General features: G+C 42.1%; 1 protein-coding gene across 2 annotated transcripts in view; it reads right to left on the reverse strand.

The window, feature by feature from the left end:
• Positions 1–2,565: 2,565 nt before the first annotated feature.
• The window catches only part of spast (spastin), a 64,630-nt gene continuing 51,328 nt past the window's right edge, over positions 2,566–15,867 (reverse strand). For both annotated transcript variants that reach the window (XM_078541746.1, XM_078541745.1), the window contains 6 exons: positions 13,394–13,473; positions 12,183–12,225; positions 11,476–11,555; positions 8,521–8,591; positions 5,712–5,752; positions 2,566–5,398 (listed from right to left, as the gene is read on the reverse strand). In XM_078541746.1, coding sequence (XP_078397872.1) covers positions 5,270–5,398; positions 5,712–5,752; positions 8,521–8,591; positions 11,476–11,555; positions 12,183–12,225; positions 13,394–13,473 — 444 coding nt within the window. In that variant the 3' untranslated portion in view covers positions 2,566–5,269. The remainder of the gene's footprint in view (positions 5,399–5,711; positions 5,753–8,520; positions 8,592–11,475; positions 11,556–12,182; positions 12,226–13,393; positions 13,474–15,867) is intronic.

The raw sequence follows: 15,867 nt of genomic DNA on the forward strand, positions 1-15,867 counted from the left end.
AACCAGGTAATTTGGAGGTGGGTGGGTGGGTGTTAGGCGTTGGTCGAAGGATAAGTACTGGCCAGGACATCAAGGAGAATTTCGTTGCTCTTCTGAGGTACCACCCGAAATACCAGGAAGAATCTTGGTTTAATTTTTGATCTGAAAGGCAGCATCTCTGACAATGCAGCACTCCTTCAATACCGCACTGGAGTGTCAGCTTTCATTCTGTGCTCAAGTCACTGGAGTGGGTCTTGAACCCATAACCTTCTAAGAGGTGTAAGTGCTGCCCATCGAAAACAGCTGATCCAGTTATCCCAAAACCATCAAATGCCTTTAGCGCACAGAGTAAGCACATATAGTTCACTAGACACCATGTACATCCTTTCATGTTTGTCTCAATGACATCAGGGAACAGAGCATGAGTAGAATCGGTAAACAAATGAGTAGAATAGGTAAACGAATGGGTAAAGCTGCTGACATGGTTCGAGTCTGATTCTAGCTGGTAAGTGGACACTGGACAGATTCAATGAGCTCCACTATCTCTAAATTGTCGGTCTGTTTGTCCGACATTTAGTACTTGAAGGGGAGAAACTGAAGCCATTGGCCCAGGCCTTGTGTTAACAATGGCAAGGCTATTGCTTGCCATTATTACAGAGTCAAACTGACGACAGCTTATAGTGTCTGCAGTTAAACATGGAAATCCAGAAGTTCCTGTCAGAGTCTCCTGCTTAAGTAGTGCCATAGGATCACCTGAACATGCAGCTCACCTGACAATGCAGCACCCCACCCCCGGCACAGCACTGCCAACTCTTCAGGATTGCCATGGAGTCTCCAGGAATTGAAGATTAATCACCTGGTCACTGCTACCAGCAAAATCCCAGGAGGAAAAAAATCAGATGGACATTAATAATGTTTTTCTTCCCCCATTTTCTTTAAACACTTTTACTTATAAGTATAGGATTTTTAGAAATGAAGAGGTGGGAATCGCTTTTGATTGGATAGAAAGGTCGGAGGTGAGAGGTCATGTGATGAAACCTCTGAATGCGCCTAACCCGGTCGACAGCCCTACTTCAGCAATACACCTTAATGATAGAACATAAAAAGGTTAGGATTAAAATTCCATCATCCAGTAAAAAGGACAACTAACTTCTGCAAGCTGTGGATGACTTCAAAATGCATCAGCTCTAAAAATACAAAAAACTGCTTTCCCTCTGAAGTTAGTAACTTGATGAATCAGGTTGGAGATGGTTAGATGGAAATTGCTGTTTACACAACATAGTATGAATGCTCTTTTCCCTACCTTCTCCCAGTCATTGACATTGCCTCCTGCACCTATTCATACCATGCTAGCTCTTCAAATGAAGCCGCTTGCCTTTATCTCACTTTCCCTGCCCTTTCCCCGCTTTTGTATTTTTCCTTTTTCAGACTGCTTATCCAATTCACTTCTAAATTATGTATCTGCCTCCATCTTTGTAACAAAGAATTAGGTGTTCTAATGACCTATGGGCAACATTTCTTCCAACTATCCCTTTTATGCTTATTGTGATAATCCTCAAACTACAAGCCATCATGAGATCAATGAATGAGGGGAGGTAGAGTGTCAGGAGAAGGGATATTAAAACAACTCAGATTATTTCACTCCATTCAACATAATGCCTTTCCTCACTTTGATAATAAAGGAATGATGACACCTGCAGGGGAATTTGTGGTAGTGCAGATCATTTAAAAAAGAACGGCAGCTTTAACCGCACACTTGTAATGTCTGAACCTTTCAGCTTATGTCACTGGAGGGTCAGCAAGCAATTCAGTATTAAATTTACCCATATTCTTTCCATCACGAAGACCGTCTAGTTCCACCTTGGTAATATTGCTCATATCTGTCTCGGCCTTAAACTCATCTGTTGCTGAAACTGTCATTCATGCTTTTGTCACCCTCTAGACTTGGACAATTCCAATGGTTTCCTAGCTAGTCTCTCACCTTCCACCTTCTGTATAATCCAAAACTCTGCTCTTAGTACCTTAACTTGTACAAAATCCTGTTCACCCATCACCCTATATTACCGTCGTTTTAAAATCGCTCCATAACCTTGACACTTCCCTAGCTCTGTAATCTCCTCCAGCCCTACAATCCTCAGAGATCTTCATGCTCCTTCAATTCTGGCTCCTCTGATTTTAAATTGCTCTGACACTAGCAGCCGTACTTTCAACTGCTAAGACCCTAAGCTCTGGAATTCCCTCTCTAACTCTCTCTCCTCTTTTAAGACATTGATTTAAACTGATCTCTTTGACCAGGTTTTTGATCACTTGCCCCTAATATCTCTTTATACGGCTTGGTGTCAAATTTTCTTTTTGACAGCTCTCCAGTGGGATTTTTTAAGAGGCTAAAGGCACTGTATAAATGCAAGATGTTGATGTCAATGTAACATTGGCCATTTCCTCTGCTGTTTACCAAGGGTGCAATGCTACTTGCATTATCAACCTAACTGGTACAGACATCCTCACAACCTATAGTAGTTCCCTTGGCTGACAGGCCTCTGCAGCTCTGCAACATAGAAAAATCACAAACCTCACAACTTCCAAACATCGAATTAAAACTTTTATTTATCAATATATTAGACACGAAAAAACAAATGGATCAAAATAAATTGCTCATGCACGTGGATACAAAAAAATAAAAATAAAAGTGCCAAAAATACAATATTTACTAATTGGAACATTTTACCTTTCCCTAAACCAGTTTCAGCAGTACCAGGGCACTGGAACGACAACAATGCTAAAATAAAACAAACAGAATCGCTGCCTACTCCTGTACACCATGCTCATGTTTAAACTTCCTACTCACGTCAAATCCAATGCAATGATGTACAAATCTGTTAAACTGTCATCAAAAAATTATCAAGGTTAGAAAGAGTCCACACATATCAGTTAATTGCTTTCTGCTAGTTAATGGTCATGTTCACAAGAATTTCGGCAGCGTGGGTTTGCAGTCTGCAAGCTTACTGCTGGAAAGTTGCAATGGAAAAGAGTTAGAGTTTCAAAGCACAGATCAAACCCAATAGCAAAGGTACATGGTATTTACCTTCAGGCTGTTTAATATTTCAGTGCTCTCTGAATTCTAGGACATTTTTCACTCCAGCTCTGCATTCGCTCTCACTGCCTTTGGCCACGGGTCCTGCTTTCAGACAGTCTGCAGCACAAGAGCTTTCAATGGTTACAAACCAAAAAAAAAGGCCCCTTGGAATTGTTTGGTCTGGAGTTTCACAGGAAAGGGACCAACCTTTCTACATAAACTAAGGTACAAGTGGGTAGCTGCATGGTTTAGGAAATCACAGCCATTTTGAGAGGTGGAGTTGGTACAAAGGTCAATTAAAACCTGCAAACCTACTCCAGGAAATTCCCTGAACCTTCCAGCTCAGTTCACACTTCATCCTGATGAGAATCCCCACCCATTCAAGTGCAATTGAAAAGTTTTCGGAATGAAGGCTCTTCCACTTGGAAATTAAAGGGAAGATGGCAGTGGCTTCTGATAATGTCACACTAATGCTTTACTACAGGGTCACTAGGAATGTTCTCAAAAATGAAGCGGATAACCTGTCCCCATTTCTTTAAATGGTCAAATTCAGGCAACTGTAACCAGTCTAGGGTCAGGGAACAGTTGCATTTTGTGTACACATTTTAGGCTTCAGGGTAGTGCTTTTCTCTAGGAAAGAAAGCCTTGCATTTATAATGTGCCTTTCATCATCTCAGGATGTCCCAAAGCACTTAGCAGTCAATTAATTACTTTTTGAAGTATAGTCACTGTTAGTATAAAATAATTTCCTTTATAACATTAAAGTATGATGGCAGGAATGAGACTACCAATTTTGATACTACTGGTGAGCCTCCTGTGACATTGCTCACAGTTAAGACTGAACATGAGTGCTGTTGTTTGCCCAGGGGCATTGCACTAAGTAAAATAACTTTCATGGCTAAATAACGGAATTGCTCGCAAGTAAATGCAGTCTTCATACAGGGATCAATAAAGCGGCCGTTTAAAAAAGACACTGGGTGATTTCATGTAAAGGTTGGTTAAAGAAAATGGACAGACTGTTTCTGGAGTTCTTTTTATAAATACTTTTTTCCTGAGTTCCAGCAGAAAGTTATGTAACATGGAAGTGTGATGGGCATGAAATACACACCAGATGTGTTTCTTTAAAAAATGGCTGGCAAATCTCCTGTCAAATTGCTCAGAATGAATTACAAGAAGAGGAGAATTATACCAAGCATCGTGTTTATATTAAAGGTAGACATTTTGAAGGGCTGTCTTTGCCTTAATATTGTCAAATGCCTGTGAGGAACATTTAACCCATGCTACCCTGGTAACAATATTTTCAATAGGTTCAGTTATGTGAAGAAATTATTTGTTCAGAAAATTAACTGAAGTATTAGTTTTGATAATGCTGAATTTTGTAATAAGAGCTGTTTATCATGTAATGGTAGGGAAGCCATGCACTAAACTGGAAGTTCGAATGCAATCATGTTTCGCTATTCTTCCAACACCTGTAGGGGTTTTGTACCAAGTCTACCAGAGAAAAGCTGCACTGAAATATTGAACAACTGAAGCAAAATTATTTATCGGTGGACTTGTTAGGAAATCAAGAGACCAGCTACTTGATATTAGGAGAGAAACACTTTCAGCACCTGGCACGCATTGCAAATGGTCTTCTTACAAAGAAGACATTTCCAAGTGCACAACCAGCAACTTATTTGGCACTGCTGAACAGGTCTGATAATCTGTTAGGAATGAATAATGCTAGTGCACCTTTTAAAGTAGATTAAGCATGGGGAGCAAAGGGACCAAACACACTAGGGCAAGCAAATGTACTGCAAACTTAAGGCACAAATCTTCTTACGGTTGTGCTTCTACTGTGTATACTCTGAACAGGGACCGACTTGTTTACACCAGAAACAAAATATACAAATCATGAAATATTTTTAACCATTGCTAGACCCTAAACTCCACTTTCACTGACAGCCAGCTACATGGTCCCAGATCCAGAGGCACAAAGATTCCTGAAACTCAATTTTAAAAAGGATATAGCACGTCATAGAAAGGATTCCGTTTTGTAAACTTGCCCCGTCAGTTTTAGTGCTCCTGATTCTGCATAAGAATCTGTGATGAAACAACTCTGGTATCCTGCTGAAGGCCAGAGGAGGTGCAGGCCAGTTGGTGCTGACAACCGATGTTGCACTCTGATCAAGGAGAGTCCCTTAAAGCAGTGATCAGAGCCCGTGCTGGTCTGACACCTCATGAATTAACAGCAGTGTCTCCATATTCCTCATTCCAGCGCCTGTACCCGTCCAGAGTCTGAGGGCCCACACTGCGTTTGATCTTCCTCCGTGAATCTTCGAAGTCAGTCAGTCTGATCTTTCTCACCTGGACAGGCAGAAGAATACAAGGTGCAAAGTCAGGTCTGGTTAGGCAGCATTTAATCACTCTCACACACAACACTCCCTTGCTCCTCACCAACACCACTCCCCACTCAAGCTCCACTTCACCCCAATCCTATCCTTCACTTTCAGTCTCCTTATAAATGTACCATGAGCATCACCACACGTGGTTTACTAGTAAAGCAACAAAATGATCAAAATCTTTATCTTTAAAATGCTGTTATAATAAAGCAGTCTGCTTTAACACCAGAAATTCCACATAAGTGTGTTTTAAACATACAGGTAGCAGTGAACCTTACCTCACTAGCAGCCATATTCCTCACTTCCTCTGGCTTGAGCTCTGAACAAACAGAAAAACATGAAATTTTAACAATTCAAAAACTTCAAACCAGAGGTTGAAACAACATACATGAACACCTCAACATTTTGAGACTAAGCTGGCGGGGGCACACACACCAGTAACCAGTAGCAAAGTGGGTGTGGGGGGGGCCAAGAAAGCAAGTGAGGGTGGGGGGTGGGGAGGAGGAGGAGAGAGTGCGCATGTGACGGGGAGAGTGAATGTCTGTATATGTGCGTGGCAAGAGTGAATGAGTGAGAGAGTGTGTGTGGTAGAGAGTGAGTGAGTGTGGAGGGGGGTGGGGGGGAAAGAGAGAAAGAGAGAGAGAGAGAGCCCGCGCGAAAGAGAAAGTATGTGGCTTACTCTCAGTCTCAGGTTTTTCATTCGCTCTCACCACCACATATCAACACATACACACACACTCTCACTCTCAGTGGGTGAAGATGAGTGAGTGAGCACCCAGAGACTTGGAGCGAGCAAGACATACACACACACACACACTCACACTGACCCTCTCACACTCTGGTCATTTTTATTAATTACTCTTTATCTTAATAATTCATTGCTATGACATTACTTTTGCTCAGTAATTGTTTCTTTTCTTAATACCTCAACTATTTTTTGAAATTCAGTTTACTGTTGTGCCAAACCTCATCTTTCTGAAATTTACTCATCGCCCCCTTGAGTGAGAAAAAAATGCAAATGTGCCAACCACCCCCCCCCCCAACCCACCCATCACCCCGCCCCCTTTTTTTGTCTAAAAAGGTTAGACAAGCCTGTTTTCAACTATTAGCACTACCTTCTCAAGGGTGGGCAATAAATGCTAGCTTTGTCATTGACGCCCATAATTCAGAAAATGAATTTTTTAAAAATGAATATTTACACCACTGCATCAACCAGTGAATTGGAGGTGGGGCTGGACTGAAGTCTTCAAGGTCATGGTGAAAACTATAGCAAACAGAGTTTTCCTTCTACAGCTTTGTATTTTGCTGGAGGACCTACCATGAGTGGGAGATAGTTACATAACTCAGAATGGGTAAAATCTATCCCAGTCACGTATAACAGCTTCTCTAATCTCTTTTCAGTTAGAATCCCATTCAATGCATCTTCAGCTATCAGAATGGTAGAATAGAGGGCTATTTAAAAAGACAGCAGAAGTGGATTAAGTTGAAGAACATGCGTCCAATTCTGAGCACTACACTTTAGGACAGGGGTGGGGAAACCCTGGCCTGGGGGCCGGATCCATCCCGCGAGGAGATTTCAAAATTTGGCCCCACCCTACGGTGCACTCTGGACCAGCTGCCGCCATGTTCTGATGACTAAGCCTCGGCCACAGATGCCAAAGGCCCAGGCGGTGGAGTGAGAGCGAGGCCCGAGATCCAGGAGCAAGAGCGCAGAGTAGGGATAGGGAGTTACCAGCTGCCAATCGGGTGGTGAAGTGAGAGTAACCCAGACAGCCACAGTGGGTAGCTCACTCAAGAGCTGTAATAGGAAAGATCTGAGATCAGATCTCCAGGTCAACCTTGACTAGGCTGGTCAGAATGATATGCGCTGTCGGGGAAGTGGAGAATAAAGGAGGACAGGAAAAAATACTTTTGTACCTTGGAACAGAAAATAGACAAACAAGGACTTTAGTTATCTTTAACTATTTCTAATAGCTTCCTATTATGCCATCTACTTTTCAATAGGATAGTCAGTGTACTAAATGCTCAGATCTCTTAACTCAGAACTTAATTTCCCAGATAGATTTGACAACAGAGATACAATCCTTTCCAGGATAGAGGAACCTTGTGACAGCACAGAAATTAGAAGTTCCACACTAAAAACTTTATAGTGAGTAACCCAGGCAGGGGAGAAAGGGAGCAGGACACCTGCTCCATTGCCAACTCACCCCCCCTCCATTGGTGTCCTAGTTCAGGGCTCAGCTCCTGCATACTGAGGAAGAGGCCCAGATGCAGCCTCGGACTGGGAGTTGGCCAGAGCCTCCGGTTGTTGAGTCACTGCCCTTGTTTGGTAGGGCGGGAAAGGAAAGCAAGCAAAAAGTTGAACTGAATTTCAGGAGTGCTGCGATTGAGACTCAGAAGCTGTGCCACTCATTAAGGAAAAGCAAACTCAACCATCGCATTAAAGCAGAGGACGAGTTGAACATTTTTGATATTCTCTCTATAAAAAAAAAGTAAATTAAGTTGGTTTTTAATGTGTGTTGGGCCCGTGACTGATTTCTTCTATGTGTGAGTGGTCCTTGATAAGAAAAAGGTTCCCCACCTCAGCTTTAGGGAGTTGCCTTTGAGAGGATGCAGAGGAAATTTACCAGAATGGTACCAGTGATAAAGGGCTTCAGTTATGTGGAGAGAGGCTGGAGAAGCAGGGGCTGTTCTCCCTAGACCAGAGCAAGGTAAATTAATGAGTGTAAATTATGAAAAGTTTTGATACAGTAGACAAGGAGAAACTGTTTCCAATGGCAGACGGGTCAGTTGCCACAGGACTTGGATTAAGGAAATTGACAAAAGAACCAGGAGGGAGACAACGAGATTTGTTTTTATATGCTATGAATCATGATGATCTGGAATGCACTGCCTGAAATTTCACAGTGATGGACACAGATTCAATAATAAATTTCCAAAGGCAACTGGTGATGAAAACTTGAGGGGAAAACTTGCAGGGCTGTGGGATTAATTAGATAGCTCTTTGAAAAGAGCCAGCACTGACACAAAGGGTAAAATGGCCATTTTCCATGTTGTATCTTTCTATGCCTCTATCACACCACCTACCTCGAATTGGACCTAAAGCTGCATCTTTCGCCAGTGCAGTCAGGTCACTCCCTGAATACCCTTCTGTCTGTCTGTAAGATGGAGTGGAAAGATGAAAAATAGTACCTGCACACACAGACAATAAGATGGAACATTTGCTGAAAATATTCAAGGTCTTTTGGATGAAAAAGCGACCCGTAAAGATGCTCCTGAATAAAGAGTCTCATGAAAGGACTTCAAAGGAATAATACAGAACTATGTTACCAGCACAAACTACCAGGTGTCAAGCTATCCCAACAATACGAAACCTCAATAAAATTTCAACCAAATGGAATGTCAACTGTGTTTAGAAGATGGGAATCAATAGATTGGATGAGAGAGATGAATGCTGAATAAGGTTTTAAAGGAGAGGGAATTAGAGAGAAGGCACAGGCAGCTGAAAGTTCAGGGAACATGCTGGCAAGATCGAGAGGACCAAAGGGTGTGGGAGGGGAGGTTCGATCGGGAATTCTATACGCTAAATAGGAATCCTCAGTGATTCATAGGGAATGCTGTGAACAGTGTCTCATTAAGGTGATTTTTTTCCAGTGATCTCAGCCAGCTTTGGAGCAGTAGTGTCCAAGCTTACACAGGAGCACATCCACTGAATGAGGCAACATTGTTTAACACGGGGCGGGGGGGGGGTCTAGAACCATGGGAAACGGTCTCAGAATAAGGGGCAGGCCATTAGGACTGAGGTGGGGAGAGATATTGTGTATGAGATAGGGGAGAATTCTTTGGAATTCTCTACTCCCCCACCGAGGGCTGTGGAAATTGTCACGGAGTACGTTCCAGACAGAGATTGATAGATTTCTAGATATTAAAGATTTCAAGGGATATGGGGAAAGTGCAGGAAAATAGCATTGAGGTACATGATGAGCCATGATCTCATTGAATGGCAGAGCAGGCTCGAGGGCCAAATGGCCTACTCCTGCGCCTATGATCCTAACACAGCCCTTTCCAGACTTCCAGGCTCTCAAAATTCAATCTGGACTAAGCGAGAATACAAGAGGGACTGAAAGGAGTCTGAACTGTCTGGTCTTTGAGGGCCAGGGCCAGAGCCTGGGTATCTTAGAAAGCAAGGGATTGACAAAATTTTACAAACAAAGAATGTATGGAATAGCTTTTGGCTACAAATGTGATTGCGGAACATCACAAGATTTAATGACACCCCACTTACACTGCTGTCATCAATTTCAACACAGCTGCCTTCAGACAACAAGCTGAAGGAACTGAAAGCTATAGGCCAAATTTAGATGGAAGTGCAAGCCTTGTTTTAGGGGAGGTGATAGATTCATTGAACTACCTCTCTTTCAAAAGAAGGGTACAGCAAGGTTGTCTATTCTATATATTGCGTTTATCAATGACCATAAGGAATAACTTCAGAGTGTCTGTTGAAATACCACAGCCCTCCTTTTTTATGGGCTGCTTCATCTATTGCATTCTCATCATCATTTTGATCAATGGGCTAACAGGTGCGATAAGCTGGTGGGTGCCCTTATGAGCAATATGATGGTCTTACATTGCTGACTAGATGACCTCAAAAGATATTGTGTGTAAGATAGGAGAACACAAGAACAGGGGGCCATTCAACGCCTCGATCCTGTTTCACCATTCAATTAGATCACGGTTAACCTGTGTCTTAACTCCATCTACCTGATACAAGGGGCATCTGTCTCAATTGCTGGTTGACTTTGGTCCCTGGGAGCATTAAATTGTCAGACAATACCAAGTGCAGGTTAAGCCTGTTAGTTCTCCTTGATGGCTCAGAACTCCTGGGTTTGCAATGGAAGGGGTTTCTCTGGCTTAAATGCCTGATCCAGGAACAAGCTGTGGGGGTGGAATGTGGCAAAAAGGAGATGTGACTACAGGGACACACACACTAGTCTACACTGACCCATTGCTGAGTGTCCTAGAGGAGGAATCAACCTCACTATGAGCACAGCACTGCAACATCTCCACTCAGGAGCGTGGATTGAGCAGCTCGTGAGAAAGAATGGTACATGGCATTGGACTTGGATGCCTAGACTATAAAGATGCCAGATGAGCCAGTAATAATTTTCCAAAACTCTCTAGATTTGGGAATTGCATCTTTGGCTTGGAAACCTCCAAATGACACTATATATAACAGGGAATCAGGAAACGACAGGCCCATCAGTTCGATATCAATTATGGGAAAGTTACTGGAATCTATTAGTGACAGAGTGACTGAGCACTTGGGTCAACTGCTAGTAATCATAGATTTGTGAAGAGTACATTATATGTTTCACTAATCTAGTTACATTTTTTTTGAGGAGGTCACTAGCATGGTAGATAATAGCATTCAATAAGCTTCTGCACAAAATATTAGCTGCAATAATGGGGCTGCATGCTAATGGAGGTAACCTTGCGACATGATAGTTAATTAGTTGGGGAGGAGGAGACAAGAGTGTAGGGATAATAGGATCGTTCGCTGATACTGGCAACCGGTATTCTCTAGGAAACTGTTCTCTGGCCTCAGCTTTCTTGAATGAAGGATAGAGACATATATTAAATGTGTAGATGACACTATCTATTGGCCTGGGAGGGGATATAGTGCAGATTCACAAGTATGATTCCAATAACCAGTTTAGGTCAAATGCTTAAAAATTAGATTATGAGAAAAGGTTGCACACACTTGCCTCAAGTTTAAATGGTTCACCAAATCAAGATCAAAGGGTATTCCTCTAGTGGGAAAATCTAGAACAAGGCGCCACATTAAAGCCAGACCATTTAGGAGTGAATTTAGGATAGCTTGATTTTGATCCTCATACATGGCGCAGCTCAGTTACAGGGTTGCAACACCCCCACCCCCCAACCAAAAAAAACCAAATCTGTGGAACAGAACAAAAATACCCCAGAAACAGCTCATCCAGGCTGTCCACTTCAACACTTCAAAAGGGATTACGAACGACTTACTTGGCCAGGTGTTCAAGGTCCTTTCGGCTCAACGGGTTCCCGTGTTTGGCCAAAAGATTTGTAATCAGCAACAACCGTGTCTGGGGAAGAGGATGACAGGAGAAAGAAGATGAAAGTTATACTGCAAAATTCTTCAGAAACTTAAACACACGTCACAATATGAACCACTGCTGTGCTTCTTCTGGCGGAAGATTTAGTTGGAGAATTTACGTAGAGAACCCAGGGAGAGAGGACTAAAAGAGACAGTGCTTCTATATTCATTGACACTTATTGGCTTCCCCATAGTTAAGAACATAGCGTAAGTGCTTTTACTCCAACCCAATCCTCCAGGACTAGAACAACCTTCTCTTCACAGTCATCCAAATGACCCGAGGTTCACAGTCCACCGACAGCCACCCAAGTGCGTAAACAGTTCTGTAAGCTCATATTCGCTAGAAATAAAGTGTACTAAATAGGAGCGTGAAATGAGCTAACCAGACGAGTACAAGCACACATGTTTGTTTATGGTCCAATAGTTAAAGCTCATCCTGACATCTAACATTACAATATTAGGGTTGGTCAGTGTGAGCCAAATTTATAAAAATGTCCAGTCTAGGGAGCCTGGAAATTCTGCAGCGTATATGAGGGGAGTTGACAAGTTAATACTAGTGTACACTGATAAATAAATCATTTTTCATTTTGAAAATTTTCCAAAGTAGTTCACATACCTTTTCATTTGGTAGTGACACAAACACCCTCTTTGCAAAACGTCTGTAGGGGAGAAGAATAGAAATTGAAGATTGTTCAAACAATTACACTTCTACTAAGTACACCAAGTGTTTTCAGAATGGTTTGATGCAATCCTGGTAGGAGTGCCTCATATTAGACACAGGTTAACTCATCTAAATTATCTTTATAAATCCGAGCATTCATAATTTAGGATCATAGAATGATACAGCACAGGTGGTGGCAATTCAGCCCATTGTGCTTGTGCTAGCTCTTTGACAGAGCTATTCAATTAGTCCCACTCCCCTGCTCATTTCCCATAGGCCAGCAAATATTTCCCTTCAAGTTTATCCAGGTCTCTTTTTGAAAGGTCTGATTGGGGAAGGGACATTAACCATGGTGCGGCCATATCTCTGGAGTACTTTGTACCATTCTGGCACTATTTTACAACAAGGTTATCCAGGCATTGGTGACAATGCAGAATTGGGCAATCAAGCTGAGACATCTTGCACATCTTCAAACAGTGCCCTGTTTGGCATCTGGAGAGAGTAAACTAGGCCTTGGTTTAATATCTCATCGGAAAGATGTCATTTCTGACACTGCAGCACTCCCTCAGTGCTGCACTGGAAGTGTCAGCCTGGATTGTGGACTGAAATCTTTGAGTGAGACTTGAACACATGAGTGCGTGACTCAGGCAAGTGTGTTACCCACTTAGTGAAACAAAAGTTCTAATGTCACTGGACTAGCAAGTTCATGCACAATTCAGGAAACGGAATGCTATTGTTGCATAGTCTGCTTTAACATCAGAACTTACAGAAGTAGAAAATGCAGCACATTCTTTAGTTTAGACAGTTATTGAATTAATGTCGAAAATGCAGCCTTGCTAGCTAAACTGCTGCAACAGAGCCTTCTAACAAAAAAGTTTTGTTTGGCAGAAAAGGTCATAGATGCTCAAACATCTGCTGATACACTGGCAGTCTGGTTAAAGTGCACTTTTCTCCCCCAGTTCAAGCATCATTCAGTAATATTGAGCCAGAAAATTCCTAATGCTCACATTCTGCCAAGTTCAAAGAAGATCTCATTACAAAAAGGGATTCCTTGGCTGCATCAAATTTCCATCCAGACTGGTGAACTGTACATCTGAAACAGAGCACTGTAGTCTGCCAAACATGGCATTCCTAGCCTCAGAGCTACAGAGACACAGGCTACTCACCTAAGGACAGCCTCATCCAGCTCCTGTGGCCTATTTGTTGCGCCCATTACTAGAACTCTGTCATCCCCAATAGACTGTACCTAAACACAAGGGAGAGTTCTTGTCAATGCATATTATACCAAACATCACTCAGGTTGCTTTTTTTTTAAAGGGACATTAATGTTCACGGTGATGTGACAAGTGATACTGGAATGTAGTTGGAATTTGCATTTTCTTAGGCAATTCCTGTTTTATCATCCTCTTGTAAAAAAAAGTGAATCTTTTTAAGTGTTCAAAAAAGGCTTCTATTATATTTCCATTTTTAACCACTCAATAACACCATAAAAAGTTGAATGGGATATTTGAAATTCAAGTCTTACAGCAGTGAAACAAGTTAGTGCCCACTATTTCCGCCATTCCATCACTGAAAGATGCCAAGTGCTCCACTGCTGGGAAGTTCAGGGGAGGGGAAGGATATAGACAAATGCATTTCCTATGGGTCAGGTACAGATCATGGGCTAACTGATCTCTTTCTTTTAAAGAATAGATAAAGTGCATTGCAAATTTTTTAAAATTCTGTCTCAGGATGTGGGTGTTGTTGGCAAAGTCAATATTTATTACCCATCCTGGGGTGGGGTGGGGGTTCACATCAGTGGGAGTTGGAGGCATGGCGCTAATGTCACTGGACTAGTAATCCAGAGGCCCAGGTTAATGCTCTGGGGACACAGGTTCAAATCCCATCGCAGTGGATGTTGGAATTTAAATTCAATTATTAAAAAATGTTTTTTTTAAGAAGTAACAGTGGCTATGACAACTATCGCCAATTGTCATAAAAACCCATCTGGTTCACTAATGTCTTTCAGGGAAGAGAGTCTGCCATCCTTGCCTGGTCTGGCCTACATGTGACTCCAGACCCACAGCAATGTGGCTGACTCTTAACTGCCCTTTGAAAATGGCCTAGCAAGCACTCAGTTCAAATGCAATTAGGAGTGGGCAACAAATGCTGGCCTTGCCAGTGACGCCCACATCCCATGAAATAAATAAATAAATAGCTGTCCTGAGGTGGTGGTGGGGCTTCTTTTCAAACCATTAGCAGCAATTTAATAGAACTAAGGGACTTGTTAGTTCACTTTGCAAAGCGGTTGAGTCAACCATGTTGGTGCAGAACAGGAATCACCTATAGACCCAGGCCAGACAGGTTTCCTTCCTAAGAGATATTAGTGAGCCAGTTAGGTGATTATGACAATCCAACAGCTTCATGGTAATTTTTACTGATGCTGGCTTTTTATTAAAGTTAAATTAAAATTCACAAACTGCTGAGATCTGATTTTTCATCTTCTGGATTACTAATTCAGTAACATTACCACTACACTATCCTACTCATAAGTTCCTTCAGAGGAATGAACCTGGAACAGTGAGTGGCATCGACATGAGGTATATTTTGCCTGACAGCCATGCAGGTGATGGGCAACTCTCCATGAGGATGAAATCATTACAGGCTTGGATGCCAACCCTTTTGAAGTTTTGCCAGTGTAACGTGGACCATCTCTGAGAATAACCGTGTCATGAAGAGGAGTTTTAAAGGCTTCTGGTTGAATATTGTGAGGAATAGATCCAGAGGACATGCCTTGCACTTAAATTCAAAAGTAATCTGCAGAAACATCATTCCAGTGAGCAACTGGTCAATCTGTGGAATAGGTTCCCTACGGAAGATAGTCAAAGCAGATAGTACTGATTGATTCAAACAAAATGAGATAGATAGTTCATTGGATTATTTTTAGTGGTTTATTTTGCTCTAATTTGCTCCAAATTTACAGTTGTAATATGATTTTTCTTAATTTGGTTCAGAAGTTTGAGTGGACCAAGGCCTTCCTCTGCAATTAGTTACATCATCCCTACCACCTGGACTTCAACGGAAATAAAAATTGTAAAACGGACTGCTGGTCCACGGTCACCCCAAGTCAAAAATCAGGCCCAAGGAGTTAATGCCACACCACACAAGCTATCTGGAAGTGCAGATTTGATCCAACACTAGACACAGTGGCCAGCAAAATTGTGCTAATCACATACAATTTCTATTTGAAGAAATGGAGTTTGTTCACACATTCCAGAGAAGAAACTGAATGTAGTGTTCAAATGGTTGCATTTCATTGAGGCCAGAGTGTCTCAGCTGAACAGGACACAGAGATGCCACTATAAACAGGAGAAATTCAAGGTTGCAGGTATGATTGGAAATCCCAATCTCAAATACAAAGCAAGGGAAGGTTCAAAGTCAAGACATTGGCTTCCTCCCAACTGGAACAAAAGTAGACTGCAGTAAGTCACAGTTGGAACCACAAGTCAAGGAGGCAGATAAGTCTTGGCAGAGAAAGTTCCACGAGAACAACTATATCTTATAAGAAAAAGATTGCTGGCCTGGAAAATGAATTCAGTCCATTAATAGGGTCAGAGTGGCATCCCTTGTTATTTCTTGTGTGGTCAGCAGTAGTGTGAAA

This window comes from Cetorhinus maximus, chromosome 5 (genome assembly GCF_964194155.1).
Source record: "Cetorhinus maximus chromosome 5, sCetMax3.hap1.1, whole genome shotgun sequence".
NCBI lineage: Eukaryota > Metazoa > Chordata > Chondrichthyes > Lamniformes > Cetorhinidae > Cetorhinus > Cetorhinus maximus.